At 37.7% G+C, this 20,723-nt stretch overlaps 1 protein-coding gene across 4 annotated transcripts in view; it reads left to right on the forward strand.

Moving 5' to 3' along the window:
* kis (chromodomain helicase DNA binding protein kismet) overlaps positions 1 to 20,723 on the forward strand; it is a 158,499-nt gene that overhangs the window by 32,864 nt on the left and 104,912 nt on the right. For all 4 annotated transcript variants that reach the window (XM_081757548.1, XM_081757556.1, XM_081757560.1 and 1 more), the window contains exons 3-6: positions 5,858 to 8,759; positions 10,477 to 10,593; positions 14,945 to 15,156; positions 19,706 to 19,828. In XM_081757548.1, coding sequence (XP_081613674.1) covers positions 5,994 to 8,759; positions 10,477 to 10,593; positions 14,945 to 15,156; positions 19,706 to 19,828 — 3,218 coding nt within the window. In that variant the 5' untranslated portion in view covers positions 5,858 to 5,993. The remainder of the gene's footprint in view (positions 1 to 5,857; positions 8,760 to 10,476; positions 10,594 to 14,944; positions 15,157 to 19,705; positions 19,829 to 20,723) is intronic.

The raw sequence follows: 20,723 nt of genomic DNA on the forward strand, positions 1-20,723 counted from the left end.
TATTTATAGATGTTACGCTTTAAGCAAGTTTCTTTGACACGTCTTGATTTAACAGATTGATTGCCATGACCATCATATATAATGCTGATACTTTTTATCTGTTGAGCACTACATATGATACCCACACAAGTATTTCTTGATTTTTGTGTGACACGGAGGTGGTTCTCATTCTCGAGATTTCGTGGCTTCTAACGTAAAGAAAATCGAATTAATCTTTCTTTATCGGTAGTTTCAGCACTAATCTTTCTTTCGGTAGTTTTAGCACTAATTATGAAAACCAAGAAAGTTGTGGAAATTTGAAATTTGATTTTTCTTCTCTTATCTTCGTTTCTGTTTGGAACTTACAATCATGTTTAAAATCAGCGTAAACCTTGAAGAGATTTTTTTCTAACTGCTCCCTTCCATCAATTTTACCGCGAAAAGAGCAATTTTGATGGTTGATGATGCTGGTTTTCGTAACTTGTCATCATGGACAAGAAAGAGAGGACTGACATTAAACAATTACTGGGTTCTTGTAGTCTTCAGAGGATAGTGATGGGTGTATTCCAGGACCTTTTGATGATTTAAAAAATTATTGTTGGCGCTGCATGCGTGAAATTGTGTTCCGGCTTACCCCCATTTCACTATACGTCGAGGCCCTTACTTTTGGAATAAGCCTCATATATAGTGACGCAGAAAACTATGCTGAATCAGATGATTAGGATGGAGCTGATCCCAGTAGTATACGGCACGGAATGCTCAGTTTTCTTCAAGTACTGATTGTCACTCAGTGAAGACAGGTAAACAAAATGACCTTCATACTTGGTATACACCATATGATATCCAGTTACTAACATTTTTATGGAACAGAGACGGAGAACATACAAGTCTGAATCTTGGTAGTACGTATTACGAAGAGGTGGTTTTAAGAATGCCAAAAATAGAGTATTTCATAAGCTCCTATATTAGGAAGATAAAACTCGATGTGTAAACTTAGAAAAAAGTGGACATAGATACGACTCGCAATCTGAAACAAGACTCACACCCCTAGCAACGAGAGAAGGGTGAAGAGTGTGACGTAAAAATGACAGAGACCAGCCGATCTTTGTGTCGAATCCATAATTGTTGGAATCTTTGATGTGAATAGTGATATTCCCGGTGCGGATTATGTCCAAGTTCGACAATAATGTCGCTCGTTATTTTTACATATCAGTCTCTTCCCACTCCCCATTAGAGTGATAGGGGTATCTTATTCGTACAGTATTTGTTTCCAGATCGTAAATCATGTGTGTACCAAGTTCGGGAAATTGCTCCAGGCGTTCCGGGGTAGTGCCGGAACATAGGCAAACACACATAGGTATATATGTCTTGATAATGTTAGAATGCACAGTTGTAAATGCTATTTTTTTATGTATTTAGAAAAAAAATTGTTATAAAATAAAATAGCACTTTCTGGCAACAATGTTCCAGCAAAAATACTGCCATAGATGTAACTTATCCTCGCACATGTTGTGCAGTGTGACGTATCAATAAAATAATTTATTTTCTTGAAAATAAATAAATAAAATTCCTCACCTGGAGCTGGCACCCTGTACTCGCTTGAAGAAAGGAAGAAGGCGCTGTACGGTAAGTGTTTGCAATGTGGTTTCCACGTTCTCGCAGACACAGTTTTACGCGCATGATATTTGTGATACTCTCCGAAGGGTGTCTCTGGTAATTGCTTCCACGTCTGTTTCAGTATTCCTTTTCAGTTGTTCTGTCTGTCGTTCTGGGGTTGTTTTCGCGCACCTTTCCCTTCAAGAAAGTCCACAGGAAAGTCAGGCGATGTTAAAGTCTGGAGAACAGGCAGGCGGCAAGTTTTTGGAAACGGGGGTCACCAAAGAAGTCTTGCAACATTTCTAAAATTTCATTAGAAGTATCGCAGGTGGCTCTGTTTTCTAAAACCAGCAAACTCGCTCATAGTCTTTAAATAAGAAAATTGCATAATTAAATCTCGATAGACAATGCCATCAACAGTGTATTGAAAAAGAGAGAACCTACGATATGCACACCACACACACGACCTTCTGAGGATGAAGCGGAACTTCACGTAACATGTGAATTCTCGGTGGATCAGTAGCAAGAATTCTGGCTATTTATATAACTTCAAATGAAACCACGCCTCTTTCGCTGTAAAAGACTTATCCAATATATCTACTCCATTATCTCTAAGCAATTGAACCAATGGCATTACCTCACTTGTTCTTCATTATTAGTTTCCTTTAATTCTTGTGCAGCTCGAATTCTGTATGGGTGTATTTTCAACTTGGGCATGGCTCTATGAGCGGTAGTTTTAGGTTAACCGGATTGGACTGAAAGTTTTCGAACAGAGTTCCTTGGAGAATTTGCCATTCGTACCTCTACATTGTGAAGGGCCTCTGCAGTTCGTACTCTGTCTTCCTTGGCGAAGCTTGTCAGAAACAGAATCAGTTTCACGAAATCGTTGCACAAGGCGCCATATTTTGCTTTTGTCTGGACCTATTGAGTTGGGAAAGATTTCTTAAAATCGTACTCTAACCGCTTCATACGAGTAGGTTTGAAAATAAAACTCAGTATTGCGTATCCTCTCTCCGACGCTATAAACGGCATTGTAACAAAGATAATGTCAATAATCAATACAACACAATACACAATGAAATTCAATAAGCACCTGACCAGAAGCAAAATTCCACCGCGAATAAAACTTGTATATACGAAAAATAGTATTTTTCTCCCTGACAGACGGATTCCAGCTGTAGGTAAGTTATTATTTTTGGATCAAAATATCCAATATATTTCAGGCAAAATTTTTATTGTAGGCCTTATATCTGGAGAACTACATGCAGTGTATCCAAACAAAAACTATAGGCCTAACTTAACTCAGTATGATGTGCTTATTCCGTAAAAACTGAAAACTCGATTTAGGGACCGTTCAAAGATTTTGTTATCCCTGATTCAAGAATGCATCAAACGTTTTAATATATTTCAGTCAAAACTTTCCTTGTACGCGTTATATCTGCAGAATTACATATGGTGTATAGCCAAACCCAAGCTATCACTTAACTCAATATGATGTGCTTATTCCATAAAAAGTATGAAAATTCGATTTAGGGGCTGTTCAAAAATTTTGTGGCTCCTGGTCCAAAAACTAATTATTGACCAAAATCGCAATCTTTTGATGCATTGTTTGATAAATACTAAAATTCTTGTTTTATTTTATTTATTTTTTGCAAAAAAAAAAAAATCAGTTTATTACTTTATTGATAAATCACATTGTGCAACATATGCGAAGATGAGTTAGTATTTTTGCTGGAACATTGTTACATGAATGTGCTGGTTTATTTTTAAAATGTCTTTTTTCTGAATACGTAAAACAAGAGCCTTCAATACTGCAAAGCAACATACAGTTTTTGTCCTATTCGATAAATATTGATGCGTACCAAACATGTACATTAAGAATTACCAAAATTAATTCTTTTTTCTGTTCCTCGCAATTGATTATAAGCCATTTGTACACTTCTGGTTATTTAAACAGTTACTAGAATTCAGCGTTGCGATTTGTCGCATTGATTACATTCTCGGAATATCTCCATAGACGTTAACTTTTGTCACAAAAAATCAAGTCTCTCTCATTCTTTCTTTAAAATATACTCTCGATCAAAGTTTGGGTTGATCTTTGTGTGTGTGTGTGTGTGTGCACGCACACACACACACACACACGATATTGTATATTGTGACGTTAATTGTAACTTAAATTGTTTGTTTCAGTTTATTTTTATTCTTAAGACATGGGTCTAAGTATATTTGGTGGGCTGACGTTAAAAAAAAAAAAAAAAAAAAAAAAAAAAAAAACATTTAGCGTTTCCTATTAAACACGATTTTAACATATAACATTCGACGAGCTCAGGGGAACAGCTAATTTAAGCTTAACAATGAGTGTGCGTAGACGACAACCTAAACTAACACTTCATTCATATATGAAGTATGTAAAAATCTTCACTTCGTTCCGAAGTTGAGAACTTTATTATCTGGTATTTAAATTAAGTCGATTCGTAAGTTAAATGTGTTAATTAGAAGTGTAGAAAGTAGTGCCTCTTACTTTTTTTTTTTTTGTTTAATTTTAATTTTACATAAGATTCCATAGATCGGAAAGATTAGTGATTCTGTCCCTAGGCACAGTTTTGGAACCAAGCGCCATAATAAAAATATAATACATAGACCTACATATTTTGTCCTTATATTAGCTAGGCTTCACATTCGTTTTCAATCGGCAGGCCACCTGGCATCCGGAATATTTATAGAGAATGGTAAATATAATATGGAGAGTTTGTATTATGTAGAGAATGAGCAATGTAATAGTTAAAAATGGCTTAAAATGTGTAATCTCCAATACGGTTTGAAATGAAATTATTGTCAACGGCATTATACACTTACTTTGTTGAAAACCATCTATCTATGTGATTGGATATGATACTTATTTAAGCCGCTTTATGTATATTATATGGGGGAGTTCGATCTTAATACAAAAGGAATGAGAAAAGTACAAGAAGTTTTCGTTCTCGTGGAGTTTCTGCTTTTACCAGAAAAGAGTGGGATGCGTTCAGCAGCGATATAAAAAGTCCGATTTACTAAATAGGCAGTGCATTTTATTTCCTTGAAGCTGGACCCCCCGTCCAACAGCCTTCTTTGTCAGGACTCAGCCTATGTATATATAAAAGAGTTAGTCCACCAACTTGCTTCCTGCTCTTACATCACCTGATCTTCCAAAACTGAGTCGTAGAACTTAGAAATTTTGTATAAATATTGTCCTTGCATCCTAGGCTAGGCTTTAGACAAAACGGGATTTTATCCATACAGGTAAGGAGAAGGGGCTTGAAAGAGTTGACTCCATCTCTGAAAATACTAGGCGTAGAACCTTGAAATTTTGTATAAAAATTGTTGCATCTTTTTAGATAAGATGGGCTTCAAGAATCTGCCCATGCAAAGAATGATGTTAGAAGGGTTTGCAAATTGACTTTTATCGGAAGCCTTTACTTCGAAGAACTGTTAATACAAGTACCGTATCTAAGTAATTACATGGTTTTCATTATTTTGCCATTTGCTCTAATTTAATATTCCAAATGGGTAAGGAAATATGAAAACCATTTGTAAAGTTTGCGCATATAGATTTGCAGTCTTGCCTCATGGGGTGAATATTATACCATTTTACAATTCTATAGTCGATGGATCTCAAATCCCAAAGATAATGTTATATCTGAAGGTTAAAGGAAAATACTAAGTCTCATCCAAATCGGATAGATTTTACGAGAGTTGGCATGGAGCACGCGCACACACACACGCAAATACCAGTTAAGCTGAATGGTACAAGTTCATTTCAATAAATACACACACTTCAGTAGAGGGACAAAACATACAGTGATAACATTTAGTAACTTTGAGGCTTTAGTGACATAAGTTAAACTGCTTTTCAATGAAGAGTAAAGCAAATTTTATATATATATATATATATAGAACAATAAATAATGCTTTAATAGATTTCATCGTAGGAGGATTAGAAAGAGTCGAATTTTTCAACACATTATTACTTGAGGTAGGTTCTTTTGTGACATAAAGACGAGTGTATCGTACAGTGTAGATACTTTTTGGCCATCTGTAATTGATGTACAATATATGTATAAATCCATCAATCTACTGCATTATGCCTGTGACAAATTCCGACGAAGAACCCTCACATCTAAAGTTAAAAGTTGCAAATGCACAGAAAAATATTTCAAGTGTATCTTTTTCTTAAAATAATAATCAGAATATTAGTGTGATCCTTTTTAATGAAATGGTCATTTTTCTTGTTTTGTTTTTTTAGATGTCCCCAGATGGAGTCACTTACTGCAAAGTTGGAAGGTAGACTTGAATCATGGAAGTGCTTCAAGAGTCCCTGAAGAAATGGTTGTGGACGACAAAAGGTTGTGAAATGCAGCTTATATAGCTTTATAAGCAAGATGGATACATACGATCTTTTCGGGGACGATGTTGGAGGCAGTGTCCTAGATGGGTTGCCCGATCTGGGCTCTGACAACTTCGACACTCCCGCTACGTCCGTTCTGAATTCTTCGTCTTCAGGTCCAAGAGATCCGGCAGCTGCAGGCTATTCTCAGGCACCGTATAATCCCATGGAAGGATCTCATATCCACCAACAGGAATCGCCATTACAGAAGTTAGCTTCTTTTGGGGACTTCAATCATTGTGATAACTCAAATATTTTTCAATCATCAGTGAATCATCATCCGCAAGGTGGATATGAGAACCCACAAAGGCCAATGTGTCCCACTAGTTATCAGGGATCAGCGTTACCCGGTGCAGGTGTACGGACAGGGCCGCAAGGGCTACCAGTTCAACAGCATGAAATTGCGAATCAGGGACCTCCTACTGGTCAGGTTGTTGTGCGAAGAAATACACCATCAAATCAGTATCCCACATTTTGCCCTCCTGCTTCTGAAGGGATGTACTCAATGGACCAAACTATGCAATCAGTGGATGTTAATGAAGGCATGCAAGGCTGGAACAATGCACCTGGCTTTCCTTCAAATCCTAATGTTGGTCCAATAAGACAGTACAATCCGATGACCCAAGCTGGATTCAGGCAGCATTTGAATTTTCAAACACCAGACAGTATTGGACATCCGAAGCTTTCTCAGTATTCTAATCAGTCAGTTATGAGTGTGGGTGGGAATTCTAATATGGTTCTTTCCCAAAACATTCCACAAAATTATCAGATGCAGAGAATGCAAAATGCTAATATTCCGCAGTGTTACCCTACTGAATCACAAAATATGGTGGGACCTGTATTTTCGGGAGCGAACTCGAGTCAAGCGTCTATGCCTTCTTCGTTTAATTCGTATTCTCAGCTTCAATCCCATATGAACACAGTACCAAATTCAGCAGCATCAGTGAACAGAATGCAGATGCAGTATGCTGGACAGCAAGTGCAGCAATGCGATATGAACGCATCACAAAATCAACAGTTTAATCATATGCATACACAGCAGATGACTGGACATAATGTACAAACGCAATTAACACATCCATTTGGACAAAACACAATGAATCAACACCAGCCGCAAATGACACGGCCGATTGGGATTGAAATTGCTTCTTACGGAAACCAGAAGCATCCACAAGGAATAGGTAACGGGAGCCCCCAATATAGAGCTCCTTTTCCACAGCTGTCTCCGCAGGTATCTCCTCGCCCTCAAGTATCTCCTCGACAGTTATCTCCTAGACCACAAATGTCTCCAGTGAAACCTACGTTATCACCCCACCCGAATCCCGCTAGTCAGCCCACATTATCTCCTCGACCAGCGACTTCGATAACACCAAAATCCATGGCAGGGACACCAACCTCTTCTCCAGCGACAGTGGCAACTCACGTGTCATCTCCGTATTCTCAAGTTCTAAATCAGTCCTTATCTGTTAACCAGGCTTCAACAATGCAAATGACCCAAACTTGTCCACCACCACCACAAAATACTTTGCAACAATTGGAGCAGATGGTTATACCATCTGCTAACAGTGGTAGTGAATATCCAGGTTATCCCCCACCAGGAGTACAACCCGTATCTAATAGATCACCTATGGTTGGTGCTAATATTCACGGATCAAGCAATGTCACCAGTCCAGCAAGTATGTGTTCCCAAACAACGCCATTGTCTCCTGCTGTTGGTCCAAGAACTCCTGTTTCACCTCAGCAGTGGCAGTCACCAAGACCAAATAGTCAATTAGGAACACCAGGAAGTGGTGTTAGCATGTTGCAAAATTCTGATATGGATCAACAGGGTCAAGGGATGGCTATGCATCCTATGGTTTCTAGAAGCAGCGAAGAAATTCGGTCTGAAATACCTAAGTCAACATCAGCGTCAACTCCAATTCCCCCAGTAGAACAGTCAAATGTATCCCCTAGCAAGGAACATGGTGCTTTAAATAACACTGCCAGTGAATCTGTGTGCATTCCTACATGTGTTCAGAGTGACAGTACTAACACACAAATCTCTGAGTTTTCTAATACGCAACTGCAAGAGAAGTTCATTTCTAATAGTCAGTCTCACGATGTGAGCAGTGAGAAAAGTGTACATTCTATACCCAAACCTGAATTAGATACAAATGTGGCTTGTCCTATTGGATCATCGACAGGATCTCAGCATAGTGAAATTGAAGTACAGAATAGCTCTTGTGGTGATATCAAAACTAGTGGAGTGGACAATGTGATTCCTCAGCCAGTGATGGGCCCTGCACAGCAGAATTATCCAGATTTTAATGATGTACAGTATCAAAACAATAATTTAGTTCAAGATGGGATGAATCATGCAAATTCACAGTACAACCAACAAAATAAGTATACTATGGATGGAAATAGCAATGTTCCGGTGTCCCAAATGTCCCAAGATATTCCAGGACCAATGCCATCGGGAATGTTGGGCGTGGGCCCACCAGTGAGCCAAGGATGTGTTCAACAAGCACCAAATAGTTTTGGACCTCCCCCTCATCCAATGTGTCCTCCACCTCCACATCCGCCAATGCCTCCGGGTGACCAAGTAATGACCAGCATGAATGCGACAGTACCGTCACAGCCACCCATGATGTATAGCCAAGGGCTTATGAGTGTTCCTGGTTTCCAACAAGGTACAACACATCAACAAGAAATATTCAATCTGCAGCAACAACTTCAAGAGCTTTATTGCATGCCACAAGGTCCAGAAAATCAAGAAAAGGTAAAGAAATTTTTGTTTTGGTTTCAGGTTAAAGGATTAAAAGTAATAAGTTGTTCATTTAAAATTTAGTAGAGTTATTTTATTCTAACAATAAAGTTTTGTTTTTTCATCTTGAGTTCGTAGGGCTAAGTGGAAATTACTTATTATTACAACTGAGGTTTTCAGATCCAAAAATACCCTGAGAAAATAACACATCACTGTAGACTATCCATGTGATGTGTTTTCACGAAAGTGTGTAGGTTTTTCTTTATATGGAAAAGGTAGTTGCGAGGTTTTTTTGAGAGTTCGGGGTTTTTGTTACGTATATAGCGGCAAGGAAGTTCGGTGCTGAACGGACATTATATTTGAAGAAGGGTACGAACACAAGAGACTCTGCTCGTTAGTTTTCAACTGTTACCAAGTAGATAACTGATGCGGTCGTGAAAGCCTAGAAGATTATTTGGGAAATAGGCCATCAATATCTGCTAGTACATCAAACATACTTCAAGTACACGACTCCACTAATTATAAGTAAGTGATATTGCAGAGGCTTTAAGTATATCAGGTAAATGATTATTTCACATTTTGACCGAAGAATTCTGCTTGAAGAAACTGTCTATAAGATGTGTGGACAAATGCTGACACTTCGGGGGGGGGGGGGGGGAATCAGAATTCATATCCCGAATGACAGATTTTAGAAAGATCCAATTGATTATATGCGTCGATGCATAACATCAGCTATTCACGAAGCGAACTAGGAGCGTAGCAGCTAGCGCGTCGGTACGGTCAGTCCAGCGGTACATTGATTTTTTTTTTTTCTTATATCATGTAACAATGGAAACATCCTCATTCTTTAGGTTCAAATAATGTTTGTGAAGTCTGCCTAAAAGATGATGCCTTCAGGTTTTATAAGCATAAGATATGCTTATTATTGATTATTTTCCATCTGGTAAAACCACTGCTATGCACTTTGCATCACTTGTGGACCAACTACACTGAAAAAATAACACATAATGACTAAGTTGATCGAAGGTGAAACTCATCTTACATCACCTCGTGGGTTTTCTCGGGGTTCTCCCGTTTCCTCACACTTTCTTCATTCCACCATTTTCATTCATTTCTCATAATCACAGTCTCTTTAGAGTAGCCAGCATAACCGTGGGACGTAAAACAAAGATTTCATTTCATTTTTTCATCTTACATCACCAAAGTTCATGAAAATAAACGAAGGCTGTATTAAAAAAAAAAAAAAAAAAGTTTTCCAGGGGTAAATCATTGTTTTCTACGTCATTCCCATAACTTCAAATGAGCCTCGTACAAAATATCCAGCTGAGTTTTTGACTGAAGTGTCAGCCTTGATGAGGTTGTGATAATTAATTTTCTTAATGCAATTAAGACTGCCACCTCTGAAAAAAACACTGACATACAGTAAATTCTAAGAATGTAGAAGTGTCCAACAAATTTTGCGAGATAATCTGAGTTCTAGCACTGTATATTTTGTGGACTAAAATAGTAAGTTGTTGAAAATAAGAAGTCTGCACTGTACTAACATAAGCCGATGTATGACGAGTGATTGTATAGTATTCCAAGTAACTTCTTGCGGGTGTTGTTTCTTTGATAGTTCAATTCACTCTTATAGCTTTAGGCAGAGCGTACTTGTCTTTTGTGAAAGAAATATTAATGGGTTTTTACACATTGTTCTGCAGTTCATAATGTGTTTGTGTAATTTTATCATTAGATCGGAATGTTGCAAGAGAGATTGCATATGATACAGCAACATGAGGCTAGAGACCATTGTATTGGAGGACCACAATGCATGTTAGGCTGCGGTCCATTGGTCAATCCACCAGCACAGGTAGGTAAAAAAAAGTTCAGATACCGATATTATCAACATTCAGTGTGAAATTAATCGTGTCAAGTTAATTACTGTTCCTAATTGCTGTTCATTCTGACTAGAATCAGATTCTTTGCCTTGGTAATTATACCATTGTGGTCACCAGCCGTATGAAAACTTCGAGAATAAACTTTCGTATACAATGTAAAATTGCTGTTGGTGTAATATTGTGTACGTTATCAAAATTGTGTGTTAACCCTTTTAAGTTTTTTCGGTCGTTTTCGACCGATATTGTAGTGTCTTAAAGATTCGATTAAAAGAGAACTAAGAATGCTATTTAGTTCCGGTTTTTTTTTTTTTTTTTTTTTTTTTTTAATTTTCCAAGATAGGAGGCATTCAAGAAAGCCTTGGAAGGGTCTATACGCTTCCGAGCGTCAGAACATAGGGGGGTATGACGTCATCATTTTACAAATTCCCTTTTTTTACTGAGGTCTAACTTCACCATTTTTTGGTGAGCTTCTCTTTAATCCTAGAATCCTAACATTTTCCCTAAACAATCAGTGGACCAATTAGTTTTTATGAGATTTTTTTCGGATCTCTTCGTCAACACAGAAGGGGGGTTCGGAGGGACAAAAGGGTAAAAAAGGGATATTTTTTGACCAAAAATCCCACTTTCGTGATTCTTGCTCCGCTCGGCTACATGGTAGGGACATTTCAATAGTACTTTCTGAAAGCCTACTCGATTCTGAAGAGAACGACGTATGAATCACCATCCTACGATAATTAGGGACGTGTCAGGAAATATTTGAAGTTTGTATAGTATCCTTGGGAAATTTCGGAAATATTCGCAGAAGAGGAAAATATTTTTCCCACCCTTAGTATAGAAGATAGGAGATTGGTATTTGGCACAAGTAATTAGTACCATAAGTAATATTTTTGAAAGTGATTCCCAGATCTCTATGTTAACCCTGGGCCGCGCCAGAGGGTCCCAAAATGGGGAAAAGGGACTTTTTTCTGCAAAAATCCCTATTTTCTTCACTTGTAACCTCCTTAGGAACGTGCTAGGGACATGCGGGTGATACCATCTATAAGCCTACTCTATTCTAAAGAGAACGACGTATGTATCATCATCCTACGATAGTTAGGGACGTGTCAAGAAATTTTTGAAATTTGTATAGGGTATTCTGGGACATTCTGGGAATATTCCCAGAAGAGGAAAGTATTTTTCCCCTCCTTAGTGTTGAAGATACGAGATTGGTATTTGGCACAAGCAATTAGTATACTACGTAGTATTTTTGAAAGTGATTTCTGGATCTCTATGTTTACCCAGGGCAGGGCTCCAAACCGGAAAAAAGGATTTTTTCCAGCAAAAATCCCTATTTTCCTCAATTTTTCCCTCCCTAGGGATATCAGAGGGACATGCGGGTGATACCATCTGAAAGGCTACTCCATTCTGAACAAAACGACGTATGAACCATAATTTTACGATTATTAGGGGCGTGTCAGAATTTTTTTAAAATTTATAGGATGCATGTTAGGGAAATTTTGGGCGTTTTTTGATTCTCGCTCAACATGGGTAAAAAATTTTCCCGCCCTTACTATTCAAGACAGGAAAGTCGAATTTGTCACAAGTAATTAGTACACTACGTAGTATTTTTCCAAATTTTTGGAGGTTTGTGCGCAGACCCGGTAGAGCCTCAGGGGGCCCCAAACTTTGAAGAAGTTTTTTTTTTTTTTTTGTAAAAAATCCCGATTTTCCCTCAAATAATTCTTTTCTGGCATATTATAGGGACATGTAAGCGATACCGTTTGAAAGGCTGTTCCATTCTGAGAAAAACGAGGTATAAACCATGATCCTAGGATAAATAGGGATGACGCTGTTGCTGATTATCTGAGATTAAAGAAAAACGCCTAAAAAGGCGAGAATTTAAAAGGGTTAAATGAAGTAACTCCAAGTCTGGTAAGTCGGTGATTTATTTTACAAACTTCACTTGGCAGTTGCAAATATATAATCTTCTCCCAGTAATTGACTCGAAGGCTTATTCAATGATATCCTTTTATTCTTGACGTTGGTAACACCAAGAAACCCTGTATTTTGTCTGGTACCAAAAATCCACAAATACGTACGGTAAACTTAATAGACGTGTTGTTTCAAGAATTGCGTTCCTACTGAGCAGCTTCGTAATTACCATCTTCAAATAAATATCTTGAACAGTATTTTTATTTCTATAAAACTCTAACACTTCCTATTACTGATACATTTCGTCATCGACCCCTACCAGCTAATACTACTTGCAGGCTTTCCAATGCTTCTATATTTCCTATTTTTCCTATATATTTGCGTCTCTTCCTATAAACTCCTATATTTCCTACATTTTAAGGAAACCTATATTTTTGCGGCATTGCTACTTTCACTTGTGAAGATAAGGATTTTCAGCTTCATAAGACTGTTGTCATACTCAGTATCGCATGGACTTGGCCCGTATTTACATGAGAAATTTTTGTACGATGTTAAAACTTCTTGTAACATTTTCAGTCTTGCTGTAGATGAAACAGCAAATTCAGCAAATGATGAACAATTTGATATTTTTCTTCAACCAATGTTGTTGTTATTTAATACCTGAACAGTGCATTTTTGGGGCATGCTACATCTTCAGATCTTTCTCAAGCTATTGCGAAAAATATTAACATCTAAACTGGCTCATGACAAGTTCCTTATGCTGTAATATGATGGACCTAATGTGAACGTGTCTCTTCGGGGAATGTTAAATAATTGATGCCAAGATCGAGGATTACCAAAGCTTCTGGATATTAGCTCTTGTACTTTGCACACAGTTTCTAATGCGTTTCATGATGGAGTAAAATCATTGTCTTGGTATATTGAAGATTTTTGTGTGGATGTATTTCAGTGGTTCAGAATGTCTGCTGCTCGACTAGAGGACTGTTCTTGTTCAGTCAGTATTGGATTTAGAAAGCCATTTCTTTCTGCGTCATGTTCCGAGCCGATGGTTAACTTTCTCCTGTGTGCAAACGCGTCGCGGAACAACTTCCAGGGCTACATAAGTATTTTGGAGAATCTGGCAGCACAAGATAAAGCAGGTCATAAAATAATCGTTACAGAAGGATTAAACAATTTCTGAGAGACGTATACTGATAAACACTGATTTTCTATTGCAGATCTTTTTTACTTTTCTTATGGTCGGTGCTTAATACTGGTAACCTACGTACGAAAACACCAAGAATCTCGTATAAAATTTTGCAGAGATAATTACCCATTTAGTTATATTTAGAGTAGAATGTACGTTCATATAACAGTTGATGTAATTTCCATGCGATTTTGTTATTTTTTTATTTCTACTTATTGGATAATTGAAATGTACATTTTCTATAGTTTCACGAAACATCCTATGTTTTTTTTTTCGTCGTGATTTCCTATATTTTCTTTCATTATCATTACAAGACCTGCTACTGTCCTAACCTTTAGACATAATGTCCCATTCCATTCATTTATAGCATACGAAAGACTTTTCGCAACACGTCCCGAAACTCTAATATGTAGCACTCTAATCTTAATCTAACGATCTCATTTCGTCTTATCATTTTTGCCTTCGAAGATAAACATACCTCCAAAATGAAGGGCAGAGATAAGGAGCATGTATGAGCCAATTTTCTCACCTTCGTTTCTATAGGATGTGTAAAACAGCGACGCCGTAATTTTGCACCACTGAAACCTTTCATATGGTTAAGATTGTGATCTGGACCCGTGGACAGCCTACACGTGGAACAGTTCCTATAATATTAACAAACTCTGTTAAATTCTTCTGGTTCTGTTGTAATTAGTTTCCTTCCATTTTGGACATTAACGTAGCACCCCTGTTGTGAAACACACAGCTTTTTCACATCCTGTTTATCCTGTTAAAATATTATTACTTCAGTAGTATTGTGTTGGGTTTCAGCTATAGTTAGACTTTTTTTTTTTTAGGTAATTGTTTTAGTTACCATTCTCCGATTCCAACTTTTCCTCTAGGTCGCAGCATTTCAGTTACTCTTTCTTGAAGTTTCCCACCGTGATTTTCTGCTCGCTATGGTTCCCTGTTCCCGTAATTCCCCAAATATGGACCAGACCCCACGTTCTTTTGATACATCATTTTTTTTCACATGCTTTTTCTTTCGTGTTTTGAAGATCAGATGATAACTTCGGAAACTTTGAAAGTATGTTTACAGTTTCTTCTGGTTAGTTTTTCTATTACCTTCATGTAAGTACGTTTTATTCATATTGATTTACATATACCCATTGTTTTTACACTTTTTGTGAATATCTGTTTTCTCATGGTAATTTATATAAAACTGTAACTGTAACTTGTGATTTTAGATGACTTCTCCACCGAAAAAAGAAAGGAAGCCTAAAACACCTGGAACTGGAAAAGGTAGAGGAAGAGGAAAGAAGAAAGATGAAAATAATGCTAACAATGTTCCGGGACCGGGGCAGGGACCGTTGCCTCAAGGTCTTCCCGAAGGAATAGATGGTATAGTAGTACCTCCCCCACAGATAGAACCGAAACCGAAGAAACCTAAAACTCCAAGGTAATTAATTAATTAAACACTTCGAATGTTATAATGCTGATTAATTAATGGCAGTAAGTTACAGTTAGTAATGCTTAATTAAAAAAAAAAAAAAAAGTGTACGTAATGAGAATTCGCTTTATTTAGTTTTAAAAAGATGTGTCAAAATAATTATAGTTTTGTTAATATGAATTAAACATTAGATGAAGAGAATCCTTTTTATTTATTTTCGAATTTTTGTTGAAGTACTTTATATGATTTAATCATACGTAGGTAGCTTTTTTGTTTCATGTACTTCTATGGGATATACAATGTGTCAGTAAAGTCTCGCAACCCAAAGTTTGATTGTGTATACCTTTTGATCTAAGAATGGTAAAGACCTGAGACTTGAAACAAGTGTAAGCATGTTCTATGTAGATATTTTCGAGATCATGACCAATGCCGGAACTTGTAACGTTTTTGTGTAGTAACGAAAGAAATTAGGATAAGTGAAAAATAAAAAAATGTGCAAAATGAAGAAAATCAATATTCAGTTGCAGAAAACTTATTTCCTGCGGGTGAATTCCTGTGTAAATGTACAGTATGCATCAAAATTTATCCATTGATGTGAAAATGAGACAAGGTTGATTCAATATTGCCATATAAAAAGACTATTTCATGTATGGTCTTACATGTATAGTGTGGCAGTTTGAAGTCGAGACTTTTTTTTTGTCAGTATATGGCACAGCTGTGCAAGTGAGCTGTGGTAGAAACGAAAGAAAAAATATTTCGTGAGTAACTGATACGAAGTGCATTGATCTTGACAGACACTTACGTGCGTGAACTTTGCGAGTATAGGCAGGTTTTTGGTAAGCTGCGTCGTGAGTTAACATAGAACAAAAAGCGAACGTCAAGTTTTGTGCGTCTGTGCAAGACAGCTATAGAAACTTAGTCAAATGTTGCAACAAGTGTATGGGGCTACCTTGTGTATCCCGTTCGCGTGTATTTGCATGGCACCGGCATTTCAGTGAGAGACGAGAGTCACTTGAAGACGACGAACATCCGGGGACACAACACAACACAACACAACACAGTACAATACAATACACTACAAGACAAAAACAGCAAGGACAGTGAGGACACTAAGGAAATGCGACATCGCGAATCCTTGCTAAGGAGTTGTACGCGAATAAAGAAACTGTGCGACAAATAATAATCCACAGTCTTAACGAGAGTAAAGTCTTGTGTCCCCGTTCCATGCCTCATTCCGTAACACACGACCAATAAAGGGACAGGATTGATCACTGCAAAGAACTTATTGGTATGATCAGCAGCCCAATCGTGAAACATGGCAACGGCTGTGATTCTATGTTTTTCAGTGGATCCTATGTTGTTTACCGTCGCGTCACTACCCATAAGCATGTCGCAATGTACGGAGATTGTTCAGTCTACATTTGGCCAATTTCGACTTACCTAAAAATTTACAAGAATCCATGGCGCCAGGTCCGTAAGTGCTTATGTGTTTCCCTTGGTTCCTAACAATAGCCCGACAGCGTAATTTCCACTGTAATAGGCTTCTCTGAAGAGCTGGGAGGGGAATCTTGTCTCATTTCCCTTGCACAGCTTTCCAAAGTCCTTCCATAGTTGTCACACGCCGTTTTCCCAAAGCCCGCTTCAGCAATCCATATCCACAATAGTCCATAGGACTTTCATCTGGAGATTTAACAGGTACCTCATTGACAGGTATCACTTGTATACCACTTGCCTCCTCCATCTCCCTGTAGAATGCGAGGGACGATCGTGAGGTATGTGATGAAGCCTTGTCCATGTGAATGCGCACCAGACTGGCGTCATTTCTGTACATTGTTGGAATCTTATGCTCGTAGATCGGCCGCATGAACTGCTCCTGAAGATGCTGCGAATTTATTTTGCAGTTCTTCGCCACCCTACGAATCTTCAGTTTACCTCGGTAACAGTAGCCACTAACGACCATGAACCCTTTTGGGAAGGATTCTTTACAGACACGAACCCACCTTCTAAACTTCTTGGCTCCTTTCTCTCGGCACGTGATGGCTCTCGGTTTGCCGCAGTCGGAAAGGTAAATCTATGCTTCATTGAGCGTTATGACGTACATCCACCTTTGTTTTGCCCGATGCCGTTCGTACAGCTTCCGGGCGTTACACTTTCGTTCCTTTTGGTGGGCATCCATGAGATGGCCGCGAGCTTTCATGACTTTTTCCAGCTTGAGTTGATGGTGTAACGTCCGGCTCACAGTCCCCAAAGACACGTCAAGACGATTAGCCATATATTTTTGTGTTGGCGGATTTGCTTGCATTGCCATTTTGCGAAGTTTCCTCTGCATGGTGGAGGTGGCCTTGGTGCATTCCCGCTTCCTAGGCAACTTCGTTGGTGATCCAAATGGTGGAGCTTCGTTGCCCTTGTACTTTTTAATAACATTTTTTATTCCACTTAAACTGATGCTGCTACCACTCTTCTTGCACTGTTTTCTAATGATAGAAACACTAAAATGGGCATCATAAAGAGCCGCAACATAGCCCTCCCAAAACCGGCTTAGTTTGGGCGGCATTTTGGTCACAGAGCGGAAACCCACACACTTGGAAACCCACACACAGGTCGGGTGAAGTCCATTCTGCCCGGGAGGGGGAAGGAACGAAATCGGCCAAACGTAGGCTGAATAACCTCTGTAATCATGTGCTTCCTATGATCCAAATGAGTAGTTCCCGGGCAATGACTCCATATTCCAGGGTGATATGCCCTCATTCAAACACCTAAAGTTGTAGTGGCATCGTTTAAGCTACACCGGGATAATGAATACCTTCCGTGCTATACAAAAGCGTAATTGAAAATCCGTGTTTCAGCTTGGAGACACGAATCTTTTCTCAAGGAACTTAGTTATGCACTGCACACAAAATGGTATAATATTCTGCTTGGTGCCACTTTTTTTTTTTTTTTTTTTCCTTTCTTTTACTCCGTTGTGAGGAAAGATAATGAAAATTGGAAAGTATTTCACGGTTGGGCTGGTGATCATACGCTTCTGTGAGCGTCCGCCACATACAAATACGGCCTCGGGTTTGAAATAAGGTGAACAATGACTTATCCGAAAATATCACACGTTTCTAGTTATCAGCGGCGTATGTTGAGCGTTCGCGCCAGCATTAGCGTTTGTTCTAAAGCATTATGGTCTATTGATAAGTGTTTTCCTCATGCAACCCGACCTCGTATGACCATGATATGTTGTTTGAGTCTTACTGTGATTATCGATTCAGGTACTGCTTAATTTAGCCGAGAGTTTTGTGAACAGTTATCACCTTGAACACAGTCCCTGCGATACATTCAATACATTTGCCACTTTTGTCACGTTCATACAATATAACCAGGCACCAGCAATTTCTCTCTTCAGAACAGATAGATCACTGCCCATTTTACACTGTTCAGTTCACTGCATAGTTCTGTTGTACTGCTCCTCACGTAGTACTTAGTTTCTCCTAACACTGTTACCAATAACCGGGCACTGCTGACATCGCTGGACCATTGCCAATTGATATCTCATGTTTTCAACTGAACAGTAATGAAGAGAGCTTTCGTTTGGAGATTATTCTTCGAGATAACTGGTTTTGACACACAAAGAAAAGTGATGTAGTCAAGAATAGAGGTTCAGAAGGCGAGATGATGATCAATATTTCTCGAGGCCCTACTCATAGTTTGGGGGAAACGAATTTTACGAGTTAGCTGAAGCTCTTAGTCTTAATTACACATATTTATATACTAAGTTTATATTAGTGCCCCAAATTTTTGATGTGCGCAAATGCACTTCCTAAGTGTATTAACACCTCAACTGCTTTTTCCTATTCATTTCTTATCTTGCAGTTTGATGTTCGGAATTTATTTCAGGAGAAAGTTACAACAGGGTCTCAGAAGTTTCTTTATTTCAGCATCATGTAAATTGTGTTTATTATATGAATTGATACAATATGAGAATTCGATAGATCTCTAGAAGAAAATGTGTTAACGTCAATTAATACGATTTACATAACCTGTTCAGTTTAATTTCGTAAGATTTTACTTTTAATAATACTTAAATGTATTAATACTCAGATGGATGTATATTTAGTAAGAGTTAATTCACTTAAATGTAGTTGCTGCCTTCGTTATTATATGAAATTAGATTTTTAAAATATAACCTGCAATTCAGAAGTTAAGTGTGAAACATAGTGAACATCAATATTGTACGAAAGAAACTAACGTAGAATAGTAATTGTATCTTTACATCATTCAAATGTGAGTTGCTAATCAGAGGTGCTACGCGTTATTATTTATATTTTGAGTTACCTATATCGTAATTTTACGCTTACAGAAGGGTTGATCATATATATGTGTTTTCACTCTTATATGTAAACAGCGGTGTGTGTAAATGGTTCCACATTAATTATGTAAACATTGTGGCTGTAAATATATATATCTAACGCACATTTTTCCACTTATAAGAAGCGTGCTATTCTGTAATATTATTTACTTAAGTCTCGTGGTTTTTTCTGTAGTTGAGATGTTTCTTTTTTCCCCATTTATGAAGGAAACCTAGGGAACCCAAGAAACCTAAAGAACCAAAACCACCCAAAGAGCCGAAAGAAGGCAAAAAGAAAAGAGAACCTAAGCCCAAAACGCCAAATGAAGCGAAAACACCCAAACCTAGAAGGTGAGGTTATTGGTAGAGACATGCATCTGTTTAGTTGCCCCCATTGTAGTGCCTTTGCTACTTTTTCAAGACTCTCTGTCTTGCTTGTTTTGGTTCTTTTGTATGTGCTCTTAAAATTGCAGCTTTTCTGCTTTGTAGTAGCTTCGTAGATTAGAATGTAGTACTGTCTGTGTTATAGAATAGACAAAATGCATTATATATTTTCGATTTTGTAGCAGCATAATAATCTTGATTTTATCTCTGATTTTCTACTGCGCAATACTTAGTTAAATGAAAACGCATGTTGAGGTGCTGATGTTTTCTGTTAATATACAAGTTATTTCCTATTCAGTTTTTTTTTTTTTTTTTTGTTTGTTTTGTTTGTAGAAGCCTTGATAGCATGTAATGAATTCACAATTTTTGTTTGTGTACTGGTGGTGGCAATCGGTGTAATTACAGTTCTGAATTTAAAGTACATACATAGTCCATTCAAATATTTACTCCTGTAGTATTAATATCTTTCGAAAAAAGTTTACCAATAAAGTTTATAATAATACTACAAATTATGGATACGTGAAAATACAAATAGTACTTTCAAATACCTAGGATCAATATTAACAAACCAAAATTATGTACACGAAGAAATTAAATGTTGACTGAAAGCAGGAATTACTGTTGTTACTCAGTTCAAAATCTTCGTCATCGCGAATTGTTCAGGAATTTGAAGCTTGAAATGTATAAAACGATAATCATGCCTGTTGTGCTGTTAAATTGTGGAACATGGTCAATTACTCTGGGAGAAAAATGCAAACTGAAAGTATTTGAAAATAAAATCCTGAAACAAATACTCGGACTCAAGAGGAACGGGAATGGAGAATAGTGAAAACTTCATAATGAAGAACTGAATAATTTATAC

This window comes from Thermobia domestica, chromosome 1 (genome assembly GCF_964235325.1).
Source record: "Thermobia domestica chromosome 1, izTheDome1.hap1.1, whole genome shotgun sequence".
Classification (NCBI taxonomy): domain Eukaryota; kingdom Metazoa; phylum Arthropoda; class Insecta; order Zygentoma; family Lepismatidae; genus Thermobia; species Thermobia domestica.